The 23051-nt window shown below is 48.4% G+C and overlaps 1 protein-coding gene across 1 annotated transcript in view; it reads right to left on the reverse strand.

Annotated features, from left to right (window-relative positions):
* Window positions 1-689: 689 nt before the first annotated feature.
* The window catches only part of HS3ST2 (heparan sulfate-glucosamine 3-sulfotransferase 2), a 93936-nt gene continuing 71574 nt past the window's right edge, over window positions 690-23051 (reverse strand). The window contains exon 2 of the mRNA XM_060648767.3: window positions 690-2070. Coding sequence (XP_060504750.1) covers window positions 1452-2070 — 619 coding nt within the window. The 3' untranslated portion in view covers window positions 690-1451. The remainder of the gene's footprint in view (window positions 2071-23051) is intronic.

Raw genomic sequence — 23051 nt, forward strand, 5'->3', positions numbered from 1 at the left:
TTGGAACAGAGTGAGAGGGAAGAGAAGGGGATGATGCAGAAACTGTAGTTGGGGTTGTCTTGGGCCCCATGCTGGAGAATTTGAGCTTTATTCTGAGGTCCCAGTACACACCCAAGCAGGGTTGGGAACTCACATGCCAACAGGGGCCAGGCAGAGCATGTCCATCAGTGAGGTGGGCCACGTGGGGACTGAAGCTTGGGGAGCACAGGCTTCATCCAAAGGCAGCAACCGACTGTTGCCAAGTTCCCGTTAAAAAATAAATGGAAATCCCTATTTTTATATGAACACTCCCAAGTTTCAAATGTTGGAGATTGTTCCAAAATATCATGCTGGCCAAGTAAAAACATCTGACATCCCATCAGTCCCTGGGCTTCTAGTTTGGCACTTCAGATATAAAGCTTAAGCAGAGAGCTGACAGACTTCTGTTTCAGAAAGAGACTGTCTGCACAGGTCTCCACATGATGTTTCTGCAGCAGCCTCTGCCAGCAAGAACCTCCTCTCCCCATTCCCCACCTTCACGCCCTTGCTTCTTGTCCACGTGGTTTGTGCATCCCTCGCTGCCCTCCTGGAGCGTGCCCGCCCCCCGCCCCTCTCCGGGACCCTCCTCAGCACTGACCCCTCATCTTACACAGGAGGAGCCGAATGAATGAGCTGTGCTCCAGGCCTGGCTTACAGAGAAGAGCCCGGCATTAAGGACACGAGAGAGCCATATTTATTTCACATGGACAAGCATGATTTCTTCGCATGCTGAACATGAAAGCTCGCGTGAGGCAAGTACCCGTAACAGCAGAATTAATGTGCTTTTGTCCATGGGGAGCAGGGTGGGTCACAAAGTGGTTTTTCAAAGACAGTTACCCTTCAAGCAGAGTGGAGACCACAGGCTCTGAAATCTCTGGTTTATTTCATCATCAGGGGGTCTGTCTCCTAGGAGTGGCCAGGGAGTGCTTTGGGCTCTGCAATGTCTCGATGAGCGGCTAAGGTCAGGAGGAAGAGGATGGTCTCCTATCCCACCCCCCAGGGAGGCTAGGGAGAGTGAAGCTCAGAGGGGAGGTACATGCCACTCAGAATTAGCAAGCCCACTCCGGGGTGGACAGCGACAGGGGCAGACTGCTGTGTCTGCAGCAACAGAACCATCACCACTTACAGGATCCATCATAATCAGAAGATCTGCTCTTAAAGCAGTTTCCCAAGGCCTCTTGTGGGCAAAGGGAAATGATTCGGAATGGACTGGCCATGCCAGAAGCAGGTCAGCTATGCCTAGACAGACTGGGGAGAGCTAGTGGCAGGGACCCCCCAGTCTCGTGGCCTTAGCTGGGCTTCCCAGTTCCGGGATGATGGAACCCGAGCTGGGAGAGGGGGCTGGAGCGTGGGTCTGCCGGGGGCCGAGGCTCACAGGCGGGACGGGCAAACCCCACGGAGGAGACGAGGAGGAGCCCTCGCATGTCGGTGGCTCACTCCCACCTGAAGTCCTGTCCAACAGTTTCATAAAATTTAATATTATAAGGTCTATAAAATTCCCGCAGCTGGTCTATCACTTCAGGGTCGATCTGTACATGAGTTCTGCCTTTCGATTTGCCCAGGCACCGAGGCAGGAGGCTCGATTCTGTTTTTCTCAAGCAAGGGAAGCCTTTGGTCTTGTTGAAGTAGAAGTGCTTGTCCGTGATGAACCTCTTGATGCCCAGAAAGTCCTGGACCCGGCCCATCTCGCCGGCCGGGTCGGTGATGAGGCGCTCGCCGCTGACGAAGTGGATCTGAGCCAGGGGGAAGTACCGCAGCCAGCTCTCCAGATGCAGCACGTACATGCCAATGCGGATGGCATTCCACGACACGTCCACCTGGCCCAGCGTGCGGTTGCGGAACGAGAGGCCCTCGAAGGTGGGGATGTCCGGCTTCTTGGAGAGCGTCTGCGTGTAATCCGAGATGGCGCGGGTCACCGGGTTCCGCACGACCACGATCAGCTTGGTGTCTCGGGACATGTTGAAGATGCGTCGGGGGGCCTCCTGGGTGACGAAGTAGCTGGGCGTCTTCTCCAGAGTGATCTGGCTCTCGAGGGTCCGGGGCATCAGGCTCCTGTGGGGCAGAAGCAGCGCAGGGTCAGATCATTTCCCTACACCCTGCTCCCTAGTGGAGCCCCCCCACCCCCCCGACCTCGGTGACATTGGAGGTCCGCCTGCATTCACCTGGTAAGGAACCCACTTTAAGAACTAGTCTTTCAGCAGGCTTGACGTTTACAATAGTATACCACGGCCTATAATCGCTACGCTCTATTAGATCTCCAGTGAGGGACCCACTTCAACTCATGCTGGTTGTTTAAAAAAATCCTTAGCAGGTTTGCTTTCAGAGAGGAAACAACCTAAATGTTCATCAGTATGGGTTAAATAAATGATAGAACAGCCAGTTAATAGAATCAGGTGGATCTGTGTGTACAAATAGGGAATGAGTTCCAAGGTACGGTGTTAAATAGGCAAGATATAGCACATTCACCTCAGGAAGGATACACAAGAAACAATAAAAACGGTTGTTTCTGGGGGGAGTCTTGAGGTGGGGGCAGAGTGAGAAGGTCAGGGATAAGTGTTTTTTTTTTTTTTTAAGTAGGCTTCACCCCAGTGGAAAGCCCAGTATAGGGCTTGAACTCATGACCCGGAGATCAAGATCTAACCTGAGATCAAGAGTTGGACACCTGACTGACTGAGTCCCCAGGTGCCCCAAGAATTACTTTTTGTCTAAAAAGCAATTTTTATTTTTTATATTTGTGTTTTATGCTACTTGAAAATTTTAATGTCGTTTATTACATATTCAAAAATATATTTAGTAGGAAGCTACTAAATATTATTCTGGTGAAAGATAGTTCTCCATATATATTAAGAAAACCTTTTTGGGGCAAGTCTTGTATGAATAACAAGTGTTTTAGAAATGCCTTCTGATGTCTTTCTGCTGGAACGCATCTGAAATACGTCCTCGGCATAAGCCTGAAATAGCACGGAACTCCAGTCCTGTCGTGCCCTCAGCAGGAAGTCAGGTGATGCAACCTCTTGCTCCCTTACTTTTTAATTTCCTGGTTGTGCTTAAGACTTTAAGGGATGATGGTGGGAAGCTCTGAAGTCTCCTTCCCAGATGTGTCTCCTTCAAGCCTTGCTGGAGGGGAACACCCTTGGCTCCCAGTTTCTACTTCTTTCTGAAGGTCGTGTTTTGCACATTAGACCACCCAAAGAATTTTTAAAAAAATGCAGATATCTGGGACCCGTCTTAGATGAACTGAGAAATTTATGGGGTGGGTACTTTTCAAAAGCTCTTCAGATAGTTCCAGTGTGGAGGCAGAGTTGAGAACCACCACATCTTTTCCCCACCGTGACTCACCAACCCCCAAAGCATTCATCATCTTCACCTTCCTCTGGCGCACACATTCCTAGTTCCTGGTCTTCTTCCCAGGTCCCATCATCATCTCCATCCAGTAACCCAGCTTCACAGTTCTTTAACCCAAGTCTCCATTTTTCTCCTTCCTTTTGGCAGCTCCTCCTCATGGCCATACCTTGGGTCTTGTCATTGGAATCGACCTAGTTCTGAAACGGTTCTCTCTGAAATTCCACTCTAGTACCATGGGATGGGCCAAATGGTGACCCTCTGAAAGACATGTCCACTCAGAACCTCCGAATGTGACCTTATTTTTGGAAAAAGAGTCTTTGCAGATAGAAGTTAGTTAAGGATCTCGAGATGAGGCCATCCTGAATCCGGTGGGCCCTAATCCAACGAGCAGTAAGTAGCCTTACAAGAGACAAGCAGGGGTGAAGAGACAGAGAAGGTAATGTCAAGATGAAGGCAGAGTGCGGAGTCATATACGTACAAGCTGAGAAATGCCAAGGATTCTGGCAACCACCACAAGCTAGTCGTTTTAAACCACCCCGTCTGTGGTCATGTGTTATGGCAGCCACAGGAAACTAATACAGGCTAAATACAGGCTATACCCTTATTTCTTCCTACCTTTATTTAACACAGTCTCAAACTCACTATGCCTGATCTTGAAATTCATCTGACTCTCTCCGATTTCACGTTCCTCCATGCCTGCTCTGGGCCCATGAATAACTTGCAGTAGCGTCACGGTCATGAGCATCACCTCCTCGTCCACTTCCTTGTACTGTGTGTTCTCCCATCGCTAACAATGTGTCCTTCCAACCTTTCATTCTCTCCCATTCTGTCCTGGGGATGACAAACAGCAGCAAAGGAAACCCGTGACCCTGACAACTGGATCCTTGATATGCTTATGAATTCTAGCTTCAGTTGAACTCTCAAACACTGCTCATTTTTTATATTTACCTCTCAAGTTCGTCAAAGTGCTCTACCTTCTCACCATGAGCTCCCAACTCGACCCCTGTTCCTCTGCATCAACACACAGCTAGTCTCCACCACTTACAGATCAGCTCCTTCAACCTTCCTCTCGTCCGCCTTCAGACTGTTATCTGCACCCATCCTGCGCCCCTCCCGCTGGTCTTGGAGGACAAGGTGGCCTCCCCTGTCCACCCGTGCTCCTAGATCCTTGCCCCTGGTGCTTTCCCCGCAAACCTGCACATTACCCCCTGGAACCTTCAAATTCACCGGGTACCTGACGGGCTGATACAACTGGTATCTCGTTTCCAGGCTCAAGGTCCATAACGGACCCTTGTGAGTTGGAAGTTTGAGACTTATCAACAGGGAGTAGGCCATTCGTTTTTAACAATAGGATATCGTCATTAGCAAACAATCACAAGTACACATGACTAGAATTCTTTGGCTGGATTTTCTTAGAAACGTGGCTGTATTATATTATGACCTGACCCACACTGTAAATAGGTGTTGGCCTTAAGGACAAGAGCAGATGACATTATATAGATGTGACTGCATTTATTTGTAAAACTTTTAAAAAATATTTATTTTTGAGAGAGAGAGAGAGAGCGTGAGGGGAAGAGGGCAGTTGTTAGGGAGACACAGAATGTGAAGCAGGCTCCAGACTCTGAGCTGACAGCACAGAGCCTGATGCGGGGCTTGAACTCACGAACCGTGAGATCATGACCTGAGCCCAAGTGGAACGCTTAACTGACTGAGCCACCCAGGTGCCCCGTGATGGTGCATTTAAAGTTAAGGACTTTCCAGGGGCACCTGGGTGGCTCAGTTAAATGTCTGACTTCGGCTTACGGTTTGTGAGTTCAAGCCCTGCATCGGGCTCTGTGCTGTCAGCTCAGAGTCTGGAGCCTGCTTCAGATTCTGTGTCTCCCTCTCTCTCTGACCCTCCCCTGCTCTCACTCTCTCTCTCTCTCTCAAAAATAAATATTAAGGACTTTCCAAACCCTATGGGGGTTATTGATATAAAGGTTTTCTGCAACACCAAAAAGTTGACCTGACAAGCTACTAGACAGATTTCTTTGCATTACCCTTTAAGACACTAAAGGATACCCGAGAGAGGAAGCGCAGGTACGGCATTTCCCAAGCTTATCTAAGGATACTTTTGCCAGGAACACCAGCGAATGTCTCTCTCTGTTACCAGTTTGGGAAATTCTGCCCAATTCCAGTGATCTCCGGAGAACCACATCATTCCCCCAGCTGTCCCCCAAACAGAAGCTCCACCTTGCCAATTCCTCACTGGCATATCGGCTGCAAAACCGAGTTACAAATACTAAGGAGGCACTCACACCAGACTGTAAACGGGATCGCGCAGCACACCACGAGTCGCACGGCTCCTGTGCACTGCCATTTTCTCCATCCCTTACCTGTTTCTCCTGGGGTCGCTAGCGTCGAGTGCGGGGGGCCTGTGAGCATAATGTGCAAGAGACTCTACATGCCTCATTGCTCTTTGCACAGGCAGGTGTTGGGGGGCATCAGATTTTTCCTAGAGGCTCATTTTTCCTCCTCGTGTCATTGTTTAAATTTTGCTTACCTGTTTCCGGCCGCTAAAAACAGCTGAACTTTTCTCTCTCAGCTTCGGCCTCCTTTCTTCACACTGTGGCTCTGCAAAAGTGACTGGAAGAACTAACACTCACAGTCTGGACTCACTCACCTCCCATCTGTTATTTTAACCTGCTCAGCGGCAATTTTCCTACATCTGGCAACAGCCCCCAGATTTCTCTTGGAGGAACTACCCCTCCTGCTTTGGATTAAAATCTTGGCAGGCCCGGGGGGTGGGTGCGTGACTGGAGTTAAGACGATCGGTGCCAATTGTGTCATGAAGACTAAACATGTATCTTTTGGACTGGAAACCGTTGGGCTGAATCCTCCAACCAGGCACGGGAGCCTGGAAGCCTCCTCACCAGCCTCTGCTTCCAAGTCCCCGTGGCCGTCTCACCCCGCTCAGACGCTCACCCCGTCTGAGACCGGTTCTTCCGCTTTCTTCCGTGCCCTGTGAGTCCCTACATGTCCTTCCGATAAAGGATTACTAGCTGAAGTCAGTGAGAGTTGGTTTCTGGTGCTGGCGCCCTGAGAATGCAAATCTTATCTTTTACAACCCGGCTTCCTCTCTGTGGAGGCCACGCTCCCCCAAACTCCATGAGGGCAGGGAGCCATTCTGGATCTTCCCAAGGGTCTAACTGGCACTCCCCCCACCCCCCGTGACCTCCCAGGTCGACCTCACTCCTTCCTTTAACCACCACTGAGGAGCTGCTGGCTCACGGGTCTGTAACTGCCGATCCAACTCGCCCATGCTCCAGACTGGGACGCCCTACCCTCTGCAGACTGGACACCTCACCTCAACAACGGAACGCCCCATTTTCCTCCCCAAACTCACTTCTCTCTTTTGCCTGTCCTTGCAGATGATGTCACCGTGAATCCACTCACAAAGCAGAAAACCTTCACAGTCATTCTTGACTCCTTCTCGCATCTAATGTTCTTCGTTCCGGAAAGTTCTCAAGTAGGCCCTGCCTCTCCCAGCCCGCTCACATAGCCTCAGGCTCTTGTCATATATTTCTGCCTGACCTCCAGGCTTCCGCTCTCTCTTCCCTTTCAGTCTGTTCCGCATCTTGTGTCCACCAGGGAAATCTCTCTAAAGCAAATCCAATCTTATCAATGACCAACTCTTCTTTTGAATAAAGCCCGTATTCCTTGACTTGGTACTTAAGGCCACTGCCTTGCCTTTCTAGAACTAATCTCTTGCCACGTCCTGGCAACCCAATGCTCATGTCATGCTGAATACAAGGTCCACTCCCCACAGCACGCCATGTGCTTTTGCAACTTGCTGAGTTTTTTGTTTTTAAGACTCTGGATCATCTTTCTTTGTCTCTCTCACTCTAGTGAACACTGACTCATCTCTCCAAGCCCGAACCAAAAGTCACACCCTCTGTGAACCCTTTCTTGTAATTTCATGACATTTGGTGCATCCAACTGCCAGCACCCTCATCCCATTGTGCAGAACTTAGCAGATATGCATTCACTTATATCACCACACTGTCAGCAACTTGGGCATGTTTCTCATTTGTTTTTGCCTTCCTAGCACAACACCCAGCAAACCACAGGTGCTCAGTAAATGGGTCAAAGATCCAGTGTCAAAGGCAAGTGCCTGTTGAGAGGTCATCTTGAGTCCTCCCAAGTTACCAGTGTTAGTTCAGGAAGCACAGCCTTTTCTGGGCATTCTGGCCTTGGGCAGAGGACGGTTTCAGTAGACAGTCCTGGGAGGGGGGATCACGGTGCCATTTTCAAAATTTTATCAAGGCCACAGGCACTCAGGCACAGAGACTGAGGGAGGTCCAGGCTCTGCTTCAACCTAACCTCCATATCTAAGAAGGTGAAATGAGATGTAAGAAGGAACACATCTTGTGCCCTTTCTGGTTTGCTACCTACACCCCGTCCTTCGCCCCGGACTCCCACGGTGATGGGTGAGAACCCGGCTGTGGTCAGTCTGCAGTGAGGCTAGGGGCGTGGGGGGTAAAGTCGTGCTGCCCACTGGGACCCCCTGCAGGGTTTTTGGAGATATTTAAACGGCCAGACCCCACACCAGACTATTTAAATCAGAAACTCTGGAAGTGGCCCTGGACTCCTGCAATTTGAAAGCCCTCCAGAGGATCCCAGTGGCTCACCAGGGCCAAGAACCACTGTTGCTTTAGCCACTTAGCCTTGAATACAGTTGTTCATGAGTATCAACTGAGGTGCACATTACAGAAAAAAAGTCCCAGGCCCCTCCCCTGTACATTCTGATTCAGTGGGTTCCCCATGATTCTTACCATCAGAAAAGCTTGGGAAGTGCAGCCTTATTAAAATGGGCTCTCACAAGTAATGTGATGATGCTCATTACTCTCTAATATCTGTTTACTTGTATGTTTAGGTCTCTGCCCATCCCCGCCCCTAACCACTATTCTCTTGTAAGTTCTGAGAGAATCGGGTTGATGTCGGTCTTGTTCCCTACTCTCAGCACCAAGAAGACTGGCAGGTGGCAGGGGGTACAGAAAAACAGAAAGTCAGGGCTTTAATCCGGGAAGAGTGAGGAAGAAGCCATTTGTAAGTGCCACTGGAGACGTGGGCCTCTTCCCCATGCAGGCAAAGTCTGTACTCTTACCTACTTCCTGAGGGAAAATCACAGACTTCCTGAGGACCCTACCAAAGAAAAAGAAAAAAAACATCTAAATACTCTCTTGGCAGCTTGAGGCTGGAAAGGGTTTTTTTGTTTTTGTTTTTTTGTTTTTTTTTACACCTACCCCGTGGGGCAGAGACCACTCCCTGGGCCCCCACTGTCCACACAAGAGACATCCTACGCGTGTCCGCACACGGGAGCCTCAGCAGGGCCTCCCTGGGAACTTGGAGTACGAGCACACCTCTGATTATTACCGAGAGGATTCTCTGGCAGATTTCATTTTCTACTAAATCTATGCACTCCATGTATGTGTTCTGGAAGCCTGGCTGCCTGGGGGACTTGGGTGATTTATTAGCTCCTAACTGGGCAACAGGCTCCTTGAAAATCATTGCAGTCTCCAGGGGGATAATTAAGAGTGGAAGAGGAGGAAAAAGGCTTTATTGCAGGAAACCGGTTCTTAAAACAAAACCTGCCAACCCCCCGTGTGCTGAGCCCAGCGCAGGCACAGCACCTGTGGCCGTTTCTCCTCATCTGGTTGAGAAGAGAAATGACCACTTCCTTCCAGGCCCATGGCCCCGAATCCTCACACTTAGGTGACCCTGGAGCAAAACATGAAGTCCCAGCTTGACCTCCGTCAACCATTCTTCACTGCTCACAGGATAAAGGCCTTGGCAGGATTTATGTGGCTCTTCTTAATCTGGCCCATGGCCACCTGGGTGGCCAGCGTGGTCTATTCAAGGCTCTCCCCACAAGACTCTATTTCGTGCTAAGGGACCTTTTACACATCGTATCCTTTGGGCGACGTCCCCTGCAGCCTGTTGGGCGAAACTTCAGCTCTCAACTCATCACCTCCACCAGGGAGCCTTCCAGGCCCCCCTTCTTTTCCCCTTCCTGGAAGACTTAGGCATTTGCTACACTTGTGATTTTGTGGTATATCCACTACGGATACATGATCTGTGTCTATCAGAGCCCTAGAGTGTAAGGTCATGGAAGGCAGGGATCATGACTGTCACGTCTCTACATCGACAATGCTTATCCTACACCTGGTATGCACTCATGTATTCAAGCATTATTAGGCACCTACTGTATGCAAGAGATACAAAGATAAGCAAGGCTCTATCCTCTGGGAGTTAACACAGCCTTGTGGAAACAGGGGCTGGGGGAAGGTCCTCATTTCCCAGTGTGAGGGCTCCCTACCTGAACTTGGCTCCCTACGCCGGGCTGTGGGGGAGGGGGCGCAGGGAGGAGGGTTTCTTTTCTCTGGCAAGAGGGCCTATGCCCGAACCCAGTTTTTCCTATAGGCCATCAAGGTGCTGGGCAGTGGGCTTTCCCAGATAACTCCTGGGAGCAGCTGGCATCTCCTGTAAACAGCAGCCTGCCTGGTGTCCCAGTAGTGTGATTACCCCCCAACTGGCAGGGCTGTTCCCCCATAAGAAGAGAAGTTGATGGAGGTGTGGGGGCAGAGTCCCTTCCCTGGAGCATAAACCCAGTCTAGCCAGGCCCTGGCACATCTCTCAGTGTGACGGTCAGAAAACAGTAACCCCACACCTGCCTCTTCTATTGAGACCCTTGCTGTGCAAGTTTCCCCAGTAAAGCCTATTCTTTCTTCCACACCTCGTGCATTGGGGAATTTGTCCTCGGTCCTGCCATATGACAGACCAGAAAAGGACCCTCCTTATGTGATACACAGAGATGTTCACGGAGCAGTGGGCTACTCTAGGGGCTGGTTGTGACTATGGGATTTGGAGTCAAAGAGCCCTGAGTTTGAGTCCTGTCCCTTGCTACCCACAGAAATGGGGGTACAGCTTATTTCTCCGAGCATATAATGTGCTCCAGGCTCATCCACGCTGTGACAGGCGGCAGGGTTTCTTTCCTTTTATATGGTTGAGGGGAGTAAGTCTGACACGGAAAGACAAATACCATATGATTCCCTATGTAGAACTTAGAGAACCAGAGAGTAGAATGGTGGATGCCAGGGGAGGAGGGAGGGTGCAAGGGGGAGACGTTAGTGAAAGGGTACACACTTCCAGTTAGAAGATGAATTAAGTCCTGGGGATCTAATTACAGCATGGTGACTCCAGCTAACAATACTCTATTGTATACTTGAAATTTGCCAAGACAGTAGATCTTAAGTCTCAGTGCACAGACACACACATGCGTGCACACGCTGGGCAACCACATGAGGTGATGGATGTGTTAATTAACTTGATTGTGGTAATCATTTCACAATGTACACATGTATGAAATCCTCACATTCTGTATCTTTTTAAAAAAAAATAAGGCAACAAGGGGCGCCTGGGTGGCTCAGTAAGTTAAGCCTCTGACTTTGGCTCAGGTCATGATCTCACAGTTCATGAGTTCGAGACCCACAGTGGGCTCTGTGCTGACAGTTCGGAGCTTGGAGTCTGCTTCAGATTCTGTGTCTCCTTCTCTCTCTGCCCCTTCCTCACTCACACTCTTTCTCTCAAAAATAAACATTAAAATACAAAAGAAGGCAACACACATTGGCTGTCCATATGGTCTGCTTAGGACTTTTTCCTTCAGATTCACATGTTGAAGCCCTAACCCCAGCCCCCAATGTGATGGTCTCTGGAAGTGGGGCCTGTGGGAGGTAAGGAGGTCATGAGAGTGGAGTTCTCACAAATGGGCTTAGTGCTGGTATGAGGAGAGAAACAGGAAAGAGGATCTCTTCCCACTCCCATAATATGTAAGGATCCAGCAAGAAGGCGGCCGTCTGCAAACCAGAAAGAGAACTCTCACCAGGAACCAAATTGGCCGGCATTCTGATCTTGGACTTCTAGCCTCCATAATGGAGAGAAGTAAACAAATGCCTGTTGCTGAAGCCCCCCTACCCCTCCACGGTAGTGTTGTCACAGCAGCCCAAGCTGACAGAGACGCGGTCACTGACGCCCTGGACATAAGCTAGCGCCTGCTGCACAGTGGCCGGGGGGCCCAAGCGGTTCTCGGCTCTACGGGAAAACTGCCTCCCTCCGTCTGTACGTGAACTCCAAGAGGCCGCCACCCTCACTATTCCTGCTTGCGGGCAGAGGAAACTGGGGCACCGAGAACCAACGTCATCGCCAAAGCAACAGCAAGTTGCAGAATCTGGATTCAAGTGTGACTCTAACACTAGAAGAAAACGTGAGAACATAAAATTAATCTTGGCACGAGGACAGCCTTTCTAAGCATGAGACAAAAATCATGAAGGAAGAAGCTGAGAAGTTAGACCTCGTGAAAAATGCAAGTCTCCGGGATGGGGGGGAAAACCCACCACAAATAAAATAGAAGGACAAGGACCCCCCTGGAAAAATATTTGCAGCATGCGAGACAGGGAAACGATGGGATGACGTCATCTATATTGTTTCAAAGTTCTGGCAAATCAATCAGAAAAGGAGAACCAGCCGGTGGAAGAAAGGCCCACAGGTCACAAGAAGACTTAATAGTAAAAGCGCTCGAATTAAAATAAATACACGAAAAGATACTCTCCATCTCTCGCAATGTTAAATGCAAATTAAAACCATGATGAGGGGTACCTGGGTAGCTCAGTCGGTTGAGCCTCCGACTTTGGCTCAGGTCATGATCTCATAGCTGGTGGGTTCGAGCCCTGCATCGGGCTCTGTGCTGACAGCTCAGAGCCTGGAGCCTGCTTCTGATTCTGTGTCTCCCTCTCTCTCTGCTCCTCCCCCCCTCATGCTAGGTCTCTCTCTCTCTCTCAAAAATAAACATTAAAAATTTTTCAAAAAAACCATGATGAGATATTACTCACTTTTAACACTGGAAAAATATATTTTTAAAAAATGATAACCGTTACTGCTGGCAACGTGTTGAACTAACAAGTACTCTCCAATATCCGTAGGAGTGTTGATGGGTGTGGTCTTCAGGAGGGCAAGTAGAGATTGCCTTGCCAAATGCAAAACTCACCGTTTGTTTTATTTTTTTAGGCTTATTTGAGAGCGAGCATGCACGCACACGAGCAGGGTAGAGGGAGAGAGAATCCCAAGCAGGTTCCGAGCTGTCAACGCAGAGCCTGATGCAGCACTCGAACCCTGAGCCGAAATCAAGAGTCGGATGATTAACAGACTGAGCCACCCAGGTGCCCTAAAATGCACCCTCCAATCCAGCAATTCCACTTCTGGAAATTTACTTTACAGGCGGGTGAAGGCCTGTGGGCATGGATGTTTGCTGCAGCATCTGGGGCAGAGATGGGGAGACCCGACCAAAGACCCCTGCTCCTCCCCCCAGAGCAGAGCTGTTTCTAGAGGGCAGCTGCCCAGCCAAGGACCACATTTCCCAGCACCCAATGCATCTGCGAGGGGCGCTGCACCTGGTTCCTGCCGCGGACAGTGAGTAGAAACGCAGTGTGCGACCTTTAGCCAGGCTCTGTGCTGTGCTCACAAGGTAGATGCATCCCTCTCACTGTCCCTTCTGTCCACTAGCTGAGTGCAGGGAACTCCTGAGGTCCCAGAAGAGGGATGGGCTGTAGTGCAGAATGGGACCTTACTTCCACCTTTCCCTTTCTGCTGCTCAGTGGGTTTTTCTTTGCCATAACCATGTGTTCTTTGTAGTTAAAAAAACCCCAAAACAACTAGCTAATTAAAAATGACGTTAAAAAGTCTCCATTGATACCATTTAGGAAGAAGATGGCCTGGATGGTAGCGGTTTCGTGCGGCAGGCGGGGGGGGGAGGGGGGGGGGAGGAAGCGTGTTTGGAGGAGCCGAGGTGTGGGTGGGAAGCAAGGCTGTGGGAGGCCCAGAATGTTCAGCTCCGCTCTCAAGAGGGAGGAAGTGTGGCCTGGGTGTTGGGATGAATGGTTTTTGCTGTTGCGTGTATAGCTCGGTAAGTTTCCAGGCAACTGGACCTCAATTTCTCGGGGACCATGTGTGGCCAGCCTGGCCTGACCGTGGGGACACTATCAGGGCGCCTTCTGGGGGTAACTCCGGATCCCCACCTTCTTTCTCAGTCTGGGCTTGGCTCCTTCCCTACACTTAAGCCCACCTTCCCTTCTCCTTGGGGGTGGGTCCCTTCAATCAGTGCTTTTCACACTCTGATGTGCATCCTCTGAGCCACCCGGGGGTCTTGCTGGAATGCACGTTCCGATCGGGGAAGGCTAGGGAGGGGGCCTGAGATTCTGCATTGCTGACCGGCTCTGCACTGAGGCTGACCTGCTGGTCCGTGGACCACGGTGTGGGTAGCAAGGTCTTACAGGAGTCGTGGTGACACTGGCACAGAGGGCATCTCAGTGAACCTGTAGTCAGTGGAATCAGCTAATTCTTTTTCTATTGATTTAGTTCTTTAATTTAAAAATTAAAAAAAATATATTTAATTTTGAGAAACAGAGTGAGAGAGCAGTGAGGGGTGGAGAGAGAGGGGGACAGAGGATCTGAAGCAGCTCCACAGGGACAGCACAGAGCCCGACGCAGGGCTCGAACTTACGAAACACAAGATCACCACCTGAGCCGAAGGCAGACGCTTAACCGACCGAGCCACCCAGGCGCCCCTACTTATTTAGTTTTTATTGAGATATAACCGGCATGTAACATTGTATCAGCTTCAAGCGTGCAACGTGACTCGCCACAGGTATACGTTGCAAAACGATCGCCGCGATGAGTCCACTTAACATCCATCACTAACACACTGACAAAAATTTTCCCCTGATGAGACCTTCTATGGTCTGATCTCTTAGCCAGCTCTCAGATATACAGTATTAACTGCAGTCACGTGCTGTAGCGTCCCAGTCTTTTTGATTTTTGAAAAGCTAATCATCTATCCCTTCACCACCCCCGCCCCCCCCCCCGCCACAGTCCTACGTATCTCCTCCTCTCCCCAAAGGTCTTGAAATAAAGCTCCACTTCGTCTCCTCACACTCGCCCCCAACTTGTCCCATCTGCCACCCACCCTGTGACCCCATGAGGCGGTGCTGAGTCCACCCCCAAGAGGCAATCCCAATTTTGTCCTGGTCTCGTCACATTCCTCTGTGGCATCGGAGGCGCCCACTCCCTATTTCGTGAGAAACGTGGTTTTTTTTCTTGGCTTCAGGAACACTCTTTTGGTCTCCTCCGTACGTATTTCAGTTCTTTTCCCTCGGCTTACCATTTGCCTCCTCGTGTCTCAGTTGATGACTCCACGGACCACCAGGTGCCCAGGCCACCCCCACATCTGATCCAGTCTCCTCTGACACCGGCCCCAGGCGGCTCAGAACCACACAGCTTGCTCATCCAAGGTCACAGCTGCAGGGAGCAGATCCGCCCTTCTCTCGAGCGAGGCGCTAGCTTCCAGTACCCCTTCTGAGCCAGCTCGCTCTCCTGTGACCCCGGCATCCAGGAAGCGGGACAGTACCTGGGGGCTATGCCAAGCGGTGCCAAGGCTACCAGTGATGGTACCGAGTGGTGACTTAGGGGATCCTCACTCCCCTCGGCCTCTCAAAGACAATCTACGTGAAAAGACACGGGGAGGGGAGCACCGCTCGAGGGCGTCTGAAACCGGCACGGCAACTCCGCTACAAGTGCCCCTGACCGCCCGACACAAAGGGGACCTTGGCACAGCCGGCCGTTCCGCCCGCTCCTCTGGCCCGGCCACTCGCCCGCTCTGCACAGGGGCTGCTTCCGACCTTTCCCGCTCCGTGCCAACCACCAAAGCCTGCCCTTTCCTGCCCCTCTCTGCAGACGAGCTTGCACATGCTCCGCAGGGAACTAAAGAAGCCGTTAGGATGGCTTCGCTCTCCTGCTGCCAAACGCATGAGGTTTTCCACAGTGACCAGCCCCAGGTTGAGGCTGGAGGTGGTCTGCCCAGGGGCTTTCTGCTGCCCCTGTCCCCACCTCCACCTGCCAGTGTCCCCTGCCTGCGGTGTCCATGGAGCCTCCACCCTGCTCCACCTGTGCCCGGATCCATTTTAAGGACATTTCAGCCCCTACCAGCTCTGAATGCTTCCCAGGCATCTGCAAACTCCCAACCAATGATTGGATGAGTCAGTGAGGTTTGTTTGTTTTTGTTTTTGTTTTGTTTTAACACCACGCTTTATAATCTACCACTCCAGCGTCCCGGGGCTCCTAAGTTTGGCAGGGAGAGTTGTCAGCCTGCCCCACTTCCTGCGGCGTAACATTGCCCCCTCGTGGGAGGTGAGCCAACGGCAGCTGTTGGAGTGAACCCCCTGCTGCCTCTCGGCAAGTCCCTGTTGCTCCCCTGGGAGGAATCAGCCCCGGACAGGAGTCCTTTCCATTTTGTCTCCCACACGTGCAAGTGTCTCAGAATACATTAAGCTCCATGGCTGCAGAGGGTGAGCTGGGGCCGGCTTTCTGATCATGAGGGGGGCAAGGAAAGAAAGCAGTGGGCAGAGCGGCTGGCAATCAGCTGCTCAAATATCATCCAGACCCCTGATGTGCCCAACGCCACATGTATGATTACTGAGTCACCAGTACTTCTGCAGGGTCCAAGGCCTGCCCAAACCGTACCAACCCGGATCCTTGTCCAGGCTGTGGTGCTCAACGGTTCAGCCCTGCTTTTCAGATCTGGAAAGCACTCAGGATGCCCCACACGAGGCGCGGGCAGGCACTCCTAAAGCCCCAATCCTACCTCTTCCTCCCCTCAGCATCCGCCCGGGACACTCTCCCTGGTCTTCCCATGGCTCAGTCCTTTTCATTCTCCCGTCTCTGTTCAAATGTCTCCACTCCCTAAACCCCATGGTTTCTTTCCCGCAGAGCTCTAAGCAGAATCTGTAATCATCTTGCTTATCTGTTTGTATATCTAATGCCTTTTTCCCCAGCTGGCCTGCAAACCCCATTGGTAAAGGGTGGTGTCGTCCTTGGTGACTGTGATATCTTTGGTCCTTGTCACCGTGCCATCCCATCACAGGCAGCCAGAAGAGAAGGACTCATGCTGATCGAATGGAGAACATGGGTAGGAATCAAAGCCCAAATCAAGAAGACCTAAACTCCTTAAGGAAATCTCAAGGATTTCTGTTCTAAAGAGCAGCTGGAGCTCTTGGGAAAAGGTTTCCCAAAGTGTAGTCACTTCTCACCTGTGGTGTGCAAGGGATTCGTGGGCGGAGCTCACATTTTTTTTACAGGTACGTGTTTACTTTAATGTATGTTAGAAAACTGGAGGTAGGACATCACCTTTAGTTCGCAGATTTCACTGCTGAGGATGAGGCTTAAATATGAGCCTTATAGGAGGATGAGGCGGAAAATGTGAACTGATCTAAAGACGAATGTTAAGTACGTGACAGTACAGATGGCACATGAACATGAAAAAAAGCTCATCTTTCAATGACTAGAGTTTGGGAACCTCTGGCTCAATGCAATGTTGGCAGGGCCAAAGGGAATCCAAGCCAGGGTAATGTGGAGATACACTCAGTCGACAAATAATTATGGAGCACCTACTGTTTGCTAGCCACGTGCCATTGTGCTGAGGCACGGCTCTAAGTAAAACAGGTGAAGCATGAAGCCTCTGGTCTGGTGGAAGAGATACGGAGAAATAAATACAGAATTGCTACACGGGGCGAAGGAAAAAGAATTGAGTGGCTACACATCTGAGCAGAAGGTCAAGAGGTGAGCATAGGCTTAGATGAAAAGACACAGGATGGGAGGGAAAGACAACAGGTTAAGAAAAACTGGGTATGGGTGAGGTAAGATTGTCCTGCAGAGAAGCTAAAAATGCTTTAGTAAATGACACTTGGTAGCAGTCAAGAGCAGACCTAATGGGGGCGCCTGGGTGGCTCAGTTGGTTAAGTGTCTGACCACAGATTTCGACTCAGGTCACGATCTCACAGGTTCGTGAGTTCCAGCCCCGCATCGGGTTCCTCGTGCTGACAGTGTGGAGCCTGCTTAGGATTCTCTCTCTCTGCCCCTCCTGTGCACACACTCTATCTTTTTCTCTCTCTCAAAATAAATAAATAAACTAAAAAAAGAGGCTGGGGGGAGCAGACCTAGTGACACAGAAAATAAAAATCAGAGCACACTTGAGCTTGATCTTGAGCTTCTCAAGGAAGGGTCCACAGGATTGAACTGATGCAGGAGAAGGCAACATGGAAGACAGAGTTGTCATAAGCAACACCCAGTCTGTGATGTTACTGAAGAGGAAACCTGAAACAAACTGGACAGAGCAACAGGCTGAGACTTCATTAAAGAGACATTTCTGGAGATAAAAGATGGCTATCCGGGCAGATCAAAAGCCCAGTTTAGTCTTAACGAGATAAAACCCACATCTAGGAAAGCACCCATCCACCCATCATCTATCTGTACAAACACACATCAGGCTAAACATTTTAAGTTACACAAAATTGCAAAAGTTCTTGAAGTATTATAGGTACCCAAAATGGATAAAGCAAACAAAATGGGTTTTTTACAAATTCAAGCCAGACGAGGACTTTGCAGCAGCACTAAATGCTAGCAAAACACAGATTATCATCCAGAGAGTTTTTCAGGGGGAAAAAAAATTGTGACTCTCAGTGCTTGGCCAATTTGCTTCTGAAGGCAAAAGAAAAGCATTACAAGATGTGCAACAGCTTGAAAAGCATTCCACCTCGCTCTCCAGAAAGTTCCTTGAAAGGAAAGCAATCACCTAAGTGGTGGCGAGAAAGAATTTGAGACTCGGGAGGTAGGGCATAAAAGGGCAACGATTGGGATCAAACAAGTGCGAATCCCAGATAACCAATAAATTTAGCTCCTGATATCATGGTTTTTCTTTAAAAAATATAAACAATAATTTATACCTCCATAAAGTTAAAAATCAGTAGTCTGACAAATCAAATCTAATATTCCAGATTAAATTAACCAAGAAGTTGATGACAGAGGAAGGAGTGGGGGGGGCAGAATGGAAGGATATGAGGCTTTTTCCCAAAGGGCACTGCCTACTCACGTGCTGTATGAGAACAGAGTAAAACGAACAAGTAAAAACAGGACATGGGCCTTCCAAAACATCGGAAAATAAAAAAGCAAAGCAAATGCAGCTCATATAACAAAAGAGATGGGAAAGGAAAGCCAGGGGGAAAAAAAACCAGCCAAAACTGTAGAGCAAGATGATAGAAGTGTTCAAGTAGGAACACCTGCGTTACTATTAAAAATTACTGAAAATAGGCTAAACACCACAATTTTTTTTTTTTTTTTAACATTTATTTATTTTTGAGACAGAGAGAGACAGAGCATGAACGGTGGAGGGTCAGAGAGAGAGGGAGACACAGAATCCGAAACAGGCTCCAGGCTCTGAGCTGTCAGCACAGAGCCCGACGCGGGGCTCGAACTCACAGACCGCGAGATCATGACCTGAGCTGAAGTCGGCCGCTTAACTGACTGCGCCACCCAGGTGCCCCAACACCACAATTTTTTGAAATGACAACAATAAAGATTTCTCATTCTAAAATAAAACCTAGTCGTATTCGTGTTTCAAGACCACCCCAGGACACAAGGACAGAAACGTTTTCTATGAAAATGGGAGAGGTTCAGATACATCAGGGAAATGCCAGTCTAAAGAGAGCCAGAGTCATGAAATTAGGACCAGGAAAAGCAGAATCCAAGCCAAAGACGTTAAATGAGACAAAGTGTGTCATTTAATGTCAATAATGGGCCCAAGTCCTAGTAGGACTGCTGTAGAACACGGTGAAGCAAGCACAGTGTTCATCTCCACTCCCTCTCGGGTCACCACTAAATTGATAACGAATGGATAAAAAATATAAACTCCACATATTAAGGGAAGGGTGAGGACTTGGTGGCAGACAATGAATAGACATATTTTTGAAAAAAAATTTCTTAACATTCATTCTTTTTTTTTTTTTTTTTTTTTTTTAGAGAGGTGGGGGGTGTGCAGGGAGAGAGGGAGACACAGAATCTGAAGCAGGCTCCAGGCTCTGAGCTGTCAGCACAGAGACGGGTGTGGGGCTCGAACTCACGAACCGTGAGATCATGACCTGAGCTGAACAAAGTCAGACACTTAACTGACTGAGGCACCCAGGCCCCGAGACATATTTTTGGAAGAAGGGAGGCTGAGCGTGAGGGGTATTGGAAGAGACAGCCAAAATATAAGGCTGTGACGTGGGGAGGGTGTCACTAATGAGAAGAAAGTGGATTTTTGCCACGGAATTTTCTGGATTTGGAGGCACCAAGAGCCTAGTGGGGCGAGAGGCACAGGCAAACATACAGTCGGTGTTAGAGGCGGTGTAAGAAGCAGCAGCCACATTGCAGAGCTCTTCCCCGGCCCTGCAGCCAGGCCACTGCCCTGCTCCTGCTCCTGCTCCTGGAGGGGGGAAGATTATGCTTGGGAACCAGGAGCCAGCAGCCCCAGACGTTGGCACGGTGGAAGGGGGTGGGACGCTGGCCAGAACGTGGGCAGGCAGGCCCATCTACCCCAGGCTGACAAGCGGAAGCTCCCTGACCAGTAGAGATTTCGAGTAGTATCTACCAAAGCATAATTTATTAAAAGAAAAGCTGTCACGTCCCATTGAGATCCATTATCATTACATTTAATACAAAATCATAATTCAGCGCAGAAATAGGTCAGAAGAAAAAATGATCATCTCAACAGATTCCAGAAAGGCGCTTAGTAAATTCAACATCCATTGCTAATCAAGAAAAAGATAATCTTCAGAAACCAGGGAGGCTGCCTCTTTAACATGAAAAAAGGACATCCACTAGCATATTGAAGGATGAAATCATACCAACATTGAGAGCCATGGGGCAGGTATGGCTCTAAGTACCTTCACATGTATTATCTCATTTAAACCTCACCACAGTATCACCAGGTAGGTATTTGTATTAATCTTATTATTCATGTAAAGAAATTTGGCACAGAGAAGTAACCTGCCCAAAGACCCAAGGCACTGACTGGGGAAGCCAGGATATAAACCCAGGCATTTGAATCTAGTGACTCTGTGCTGGTGACCCACAGACTGTGAGTCTCATTAAAGTTGGGCAAGAGAAAGATGCCTGCTAACACAATTAATATTTAATATTGTTCTATAATTTATAGACAGTTCAATTAAAACGTTAATAAATGGAGAGATGGGAAGTCATAACGTTAGAAAGACATCCATTCTTCTCAAATTAATCTATAAATCAAATGTAATAGCAATCTAAATCCCAAGGGGATTTAAAAAATTGGATTTGACATTACAATTACCAAGTTTCTTTTGGATGAATAAATTAAAGATAAGAGCTAATGCATTGTGCTGGAAGGAAAAATCATGGGCAGGAAACTCAATGCCATACAGTATATATTATGAAGCTGTACTAATTAAAACAGTGTGGTTCTGGCTTGTGAATAGGCAAATGGATGAACAGAATCCGAAATCAGAAATAAGAACGCAGTAAAGGTGGCATTTCAAGTCAGCTGGGAAATTACGGTTCATGGGAACACTGTGGGGGCAATCAGCGAATCGTCTGGGAAAAAACGGAATCAGGTTTCTTCATTTACACCTACACCAGGGTGAATTCAGGATCAATGAAGTAATTCAAAGGGAAAAAGAAAACAATGCTGTAAGGGATGAAAATATCAGTAATATGTAGGGGCGCCTGGGTGGCTGAGTCGATTAAGTGTCCGACTCCTGGTTTTGGCTCAGGTCGTGATCTCATGGTTCACAAGATCAAGCCCTGCCATCAGGCTCTATGCTGGCAGCACAGAGCCTGCTTGGGATTCTTTCTCTCCCCCTCTCTCTCTCTGCCCCTCCTCTGCTCATCCTCTCTCTGTCAAAATAAATAAATAAACATTAAAAAAACCAGTAAATATGTGTATATTGAGAACTGGGAAGGCTTTATACCCATAATACCAAAGGAAGAAAGCAAAGAAAAAGACTTTAATATGACCACATAAAAATTTTAAAGTTTTGGGAGACAAAAAAAAAGTCACCATAAGGGGAAATAAAATGCAAAGGAATAAATGTGTTCTGTATAGAACAGATAAATATTTAATACCTTTAATAAATAGAGTTTTATAAATCAGTAAGGAAAACACCCTACTAGAAAACGGAGCAAAAGGCACAATTCCTGAAAGAAGACATAAAATTGGAGAAATATTAAAATTCATCAGGTATCAAAGAAATCCAAATTCAATCCAAAGAAGATAGCATTTTGACCTATCACAAAATTAAGAATTATTTAGTGTTAGCCACAGTGAGCAGAAATATGCATCTTGTACAATGCTAGGATTGCAAATAAGTTTAAATTTTATGGAAGGCACTCTTTAGAATTTATCTGATCAAAATGTTAAGATATTTACAGGCAGATATGTATTTTAAGGATGTGCAACATGGTATCATCTGTTTACAGTGGTAAAATGTAAAACTGGAAACACCCTAAATGTTACGCAATATTACGCTGGTTGAAATGATGGTATACGCGTTTAATGAAATGCTACGCTGTGATTATATATAATGTTTCAGAAAATAAGACATGGGGAAAAGACATGGAGCTGGTTTTAAAGTGGTAGGTAAGACAAAGAAGTTAGAAAATAATACATACACATGATAGCTGTCTCCCTGTGCGTGTGCACGCGTGCATACTGGGATATTAAAAGGAAGGGCACAGTTATTACCCCATGATATTCTGGTATTCTCTACTTCCAACTAAATGTAAAAATACATGACCTGCCGTTTGGGATGACTTTTCCTGAAAGATGTGCAGAACAAGCCTGTTCTTTGATATTCATAGAAAACCCGTCCCCACTTTGCTCCTAAAGCATTTATGAAATTTAAATAAGAAAATGCAGTATAGAGCAAGAGTCCAATTCACCCAAATAACTTATAACAGTAACTTCAAAATGAAAATAAGGAGTAGATGGATGGACTATACTGGATGACACAGAAGAATATCAGGGTGGGCCTCCAGGAAGGGAAACTGAAGGGCTAAGGGCTGGGAGGTAACTCATTTTCCATTACATATCTTTTTTGTATCCTTTGACTTTTTTAATTAAATTTTTTTTTTTTTTTTTGGCGGGGTGGTGGGGGGTAGAGAGAGAGAGGGAGACATAGAATCCGAAGCAGGCTCCAGGCTCTGAGCTGTCAGCACAGAGCTCGATGTGCGGCTCGAACTCACGAACCATGAGATCATGACCTGAGCTGAAGTCGGACGCTTAACTGACTGAGCCACCCAGTCGCCCCTGACGTTTTTTGTCAAATGCATTTTTTTTCCCAATGAAGAGTGCAGAAGAGGAAAAATACAGGCTTTGGAGCCAGGCATGTTTAAGTCTGAATCTCCGTTTTGCCACTCACTCGTGTACAGCTCTGGGCAAGTCACTAACCTCTCTCTGAGCCTCAGCTTTCCCATTAAAGGGGGAGAAAATAAAACTTGGTCGCAGGATTGTGCAAAGGATTGGAGATGATGCATGGCAATGTGCCAGTGTGTTGGGCTGGTGCATAGTAGGTGCTTGCTAGTTGTAGTTATTAAGGTGAATCTCGTACCTGCCTGAGACTGTAGGGAGAGCCGGAGAAGAATCTAATTATCCATGCTGGAACAAAGCCAGGATACCTGAGTCTTGCAAAACATGCTGTTGAATGTTCAATCAAGATATATAAGTACACACAGCCGCGGAACATACCCAGTGCCTT

The sequence above is a fragment of the Panthera onca genome, chromosome E3, assembly GCF_046562875.1.
Source record: "Panthera onca isolate mPanOnc1 chromosome E3, mPanOnc1 haplotype 2, whole genome shotgun sequence".
NCBI lineage: Eukaryota > Metazoa > Chordata > Mammalia > Carnivora > Felidae > Panthera > Panthera onca.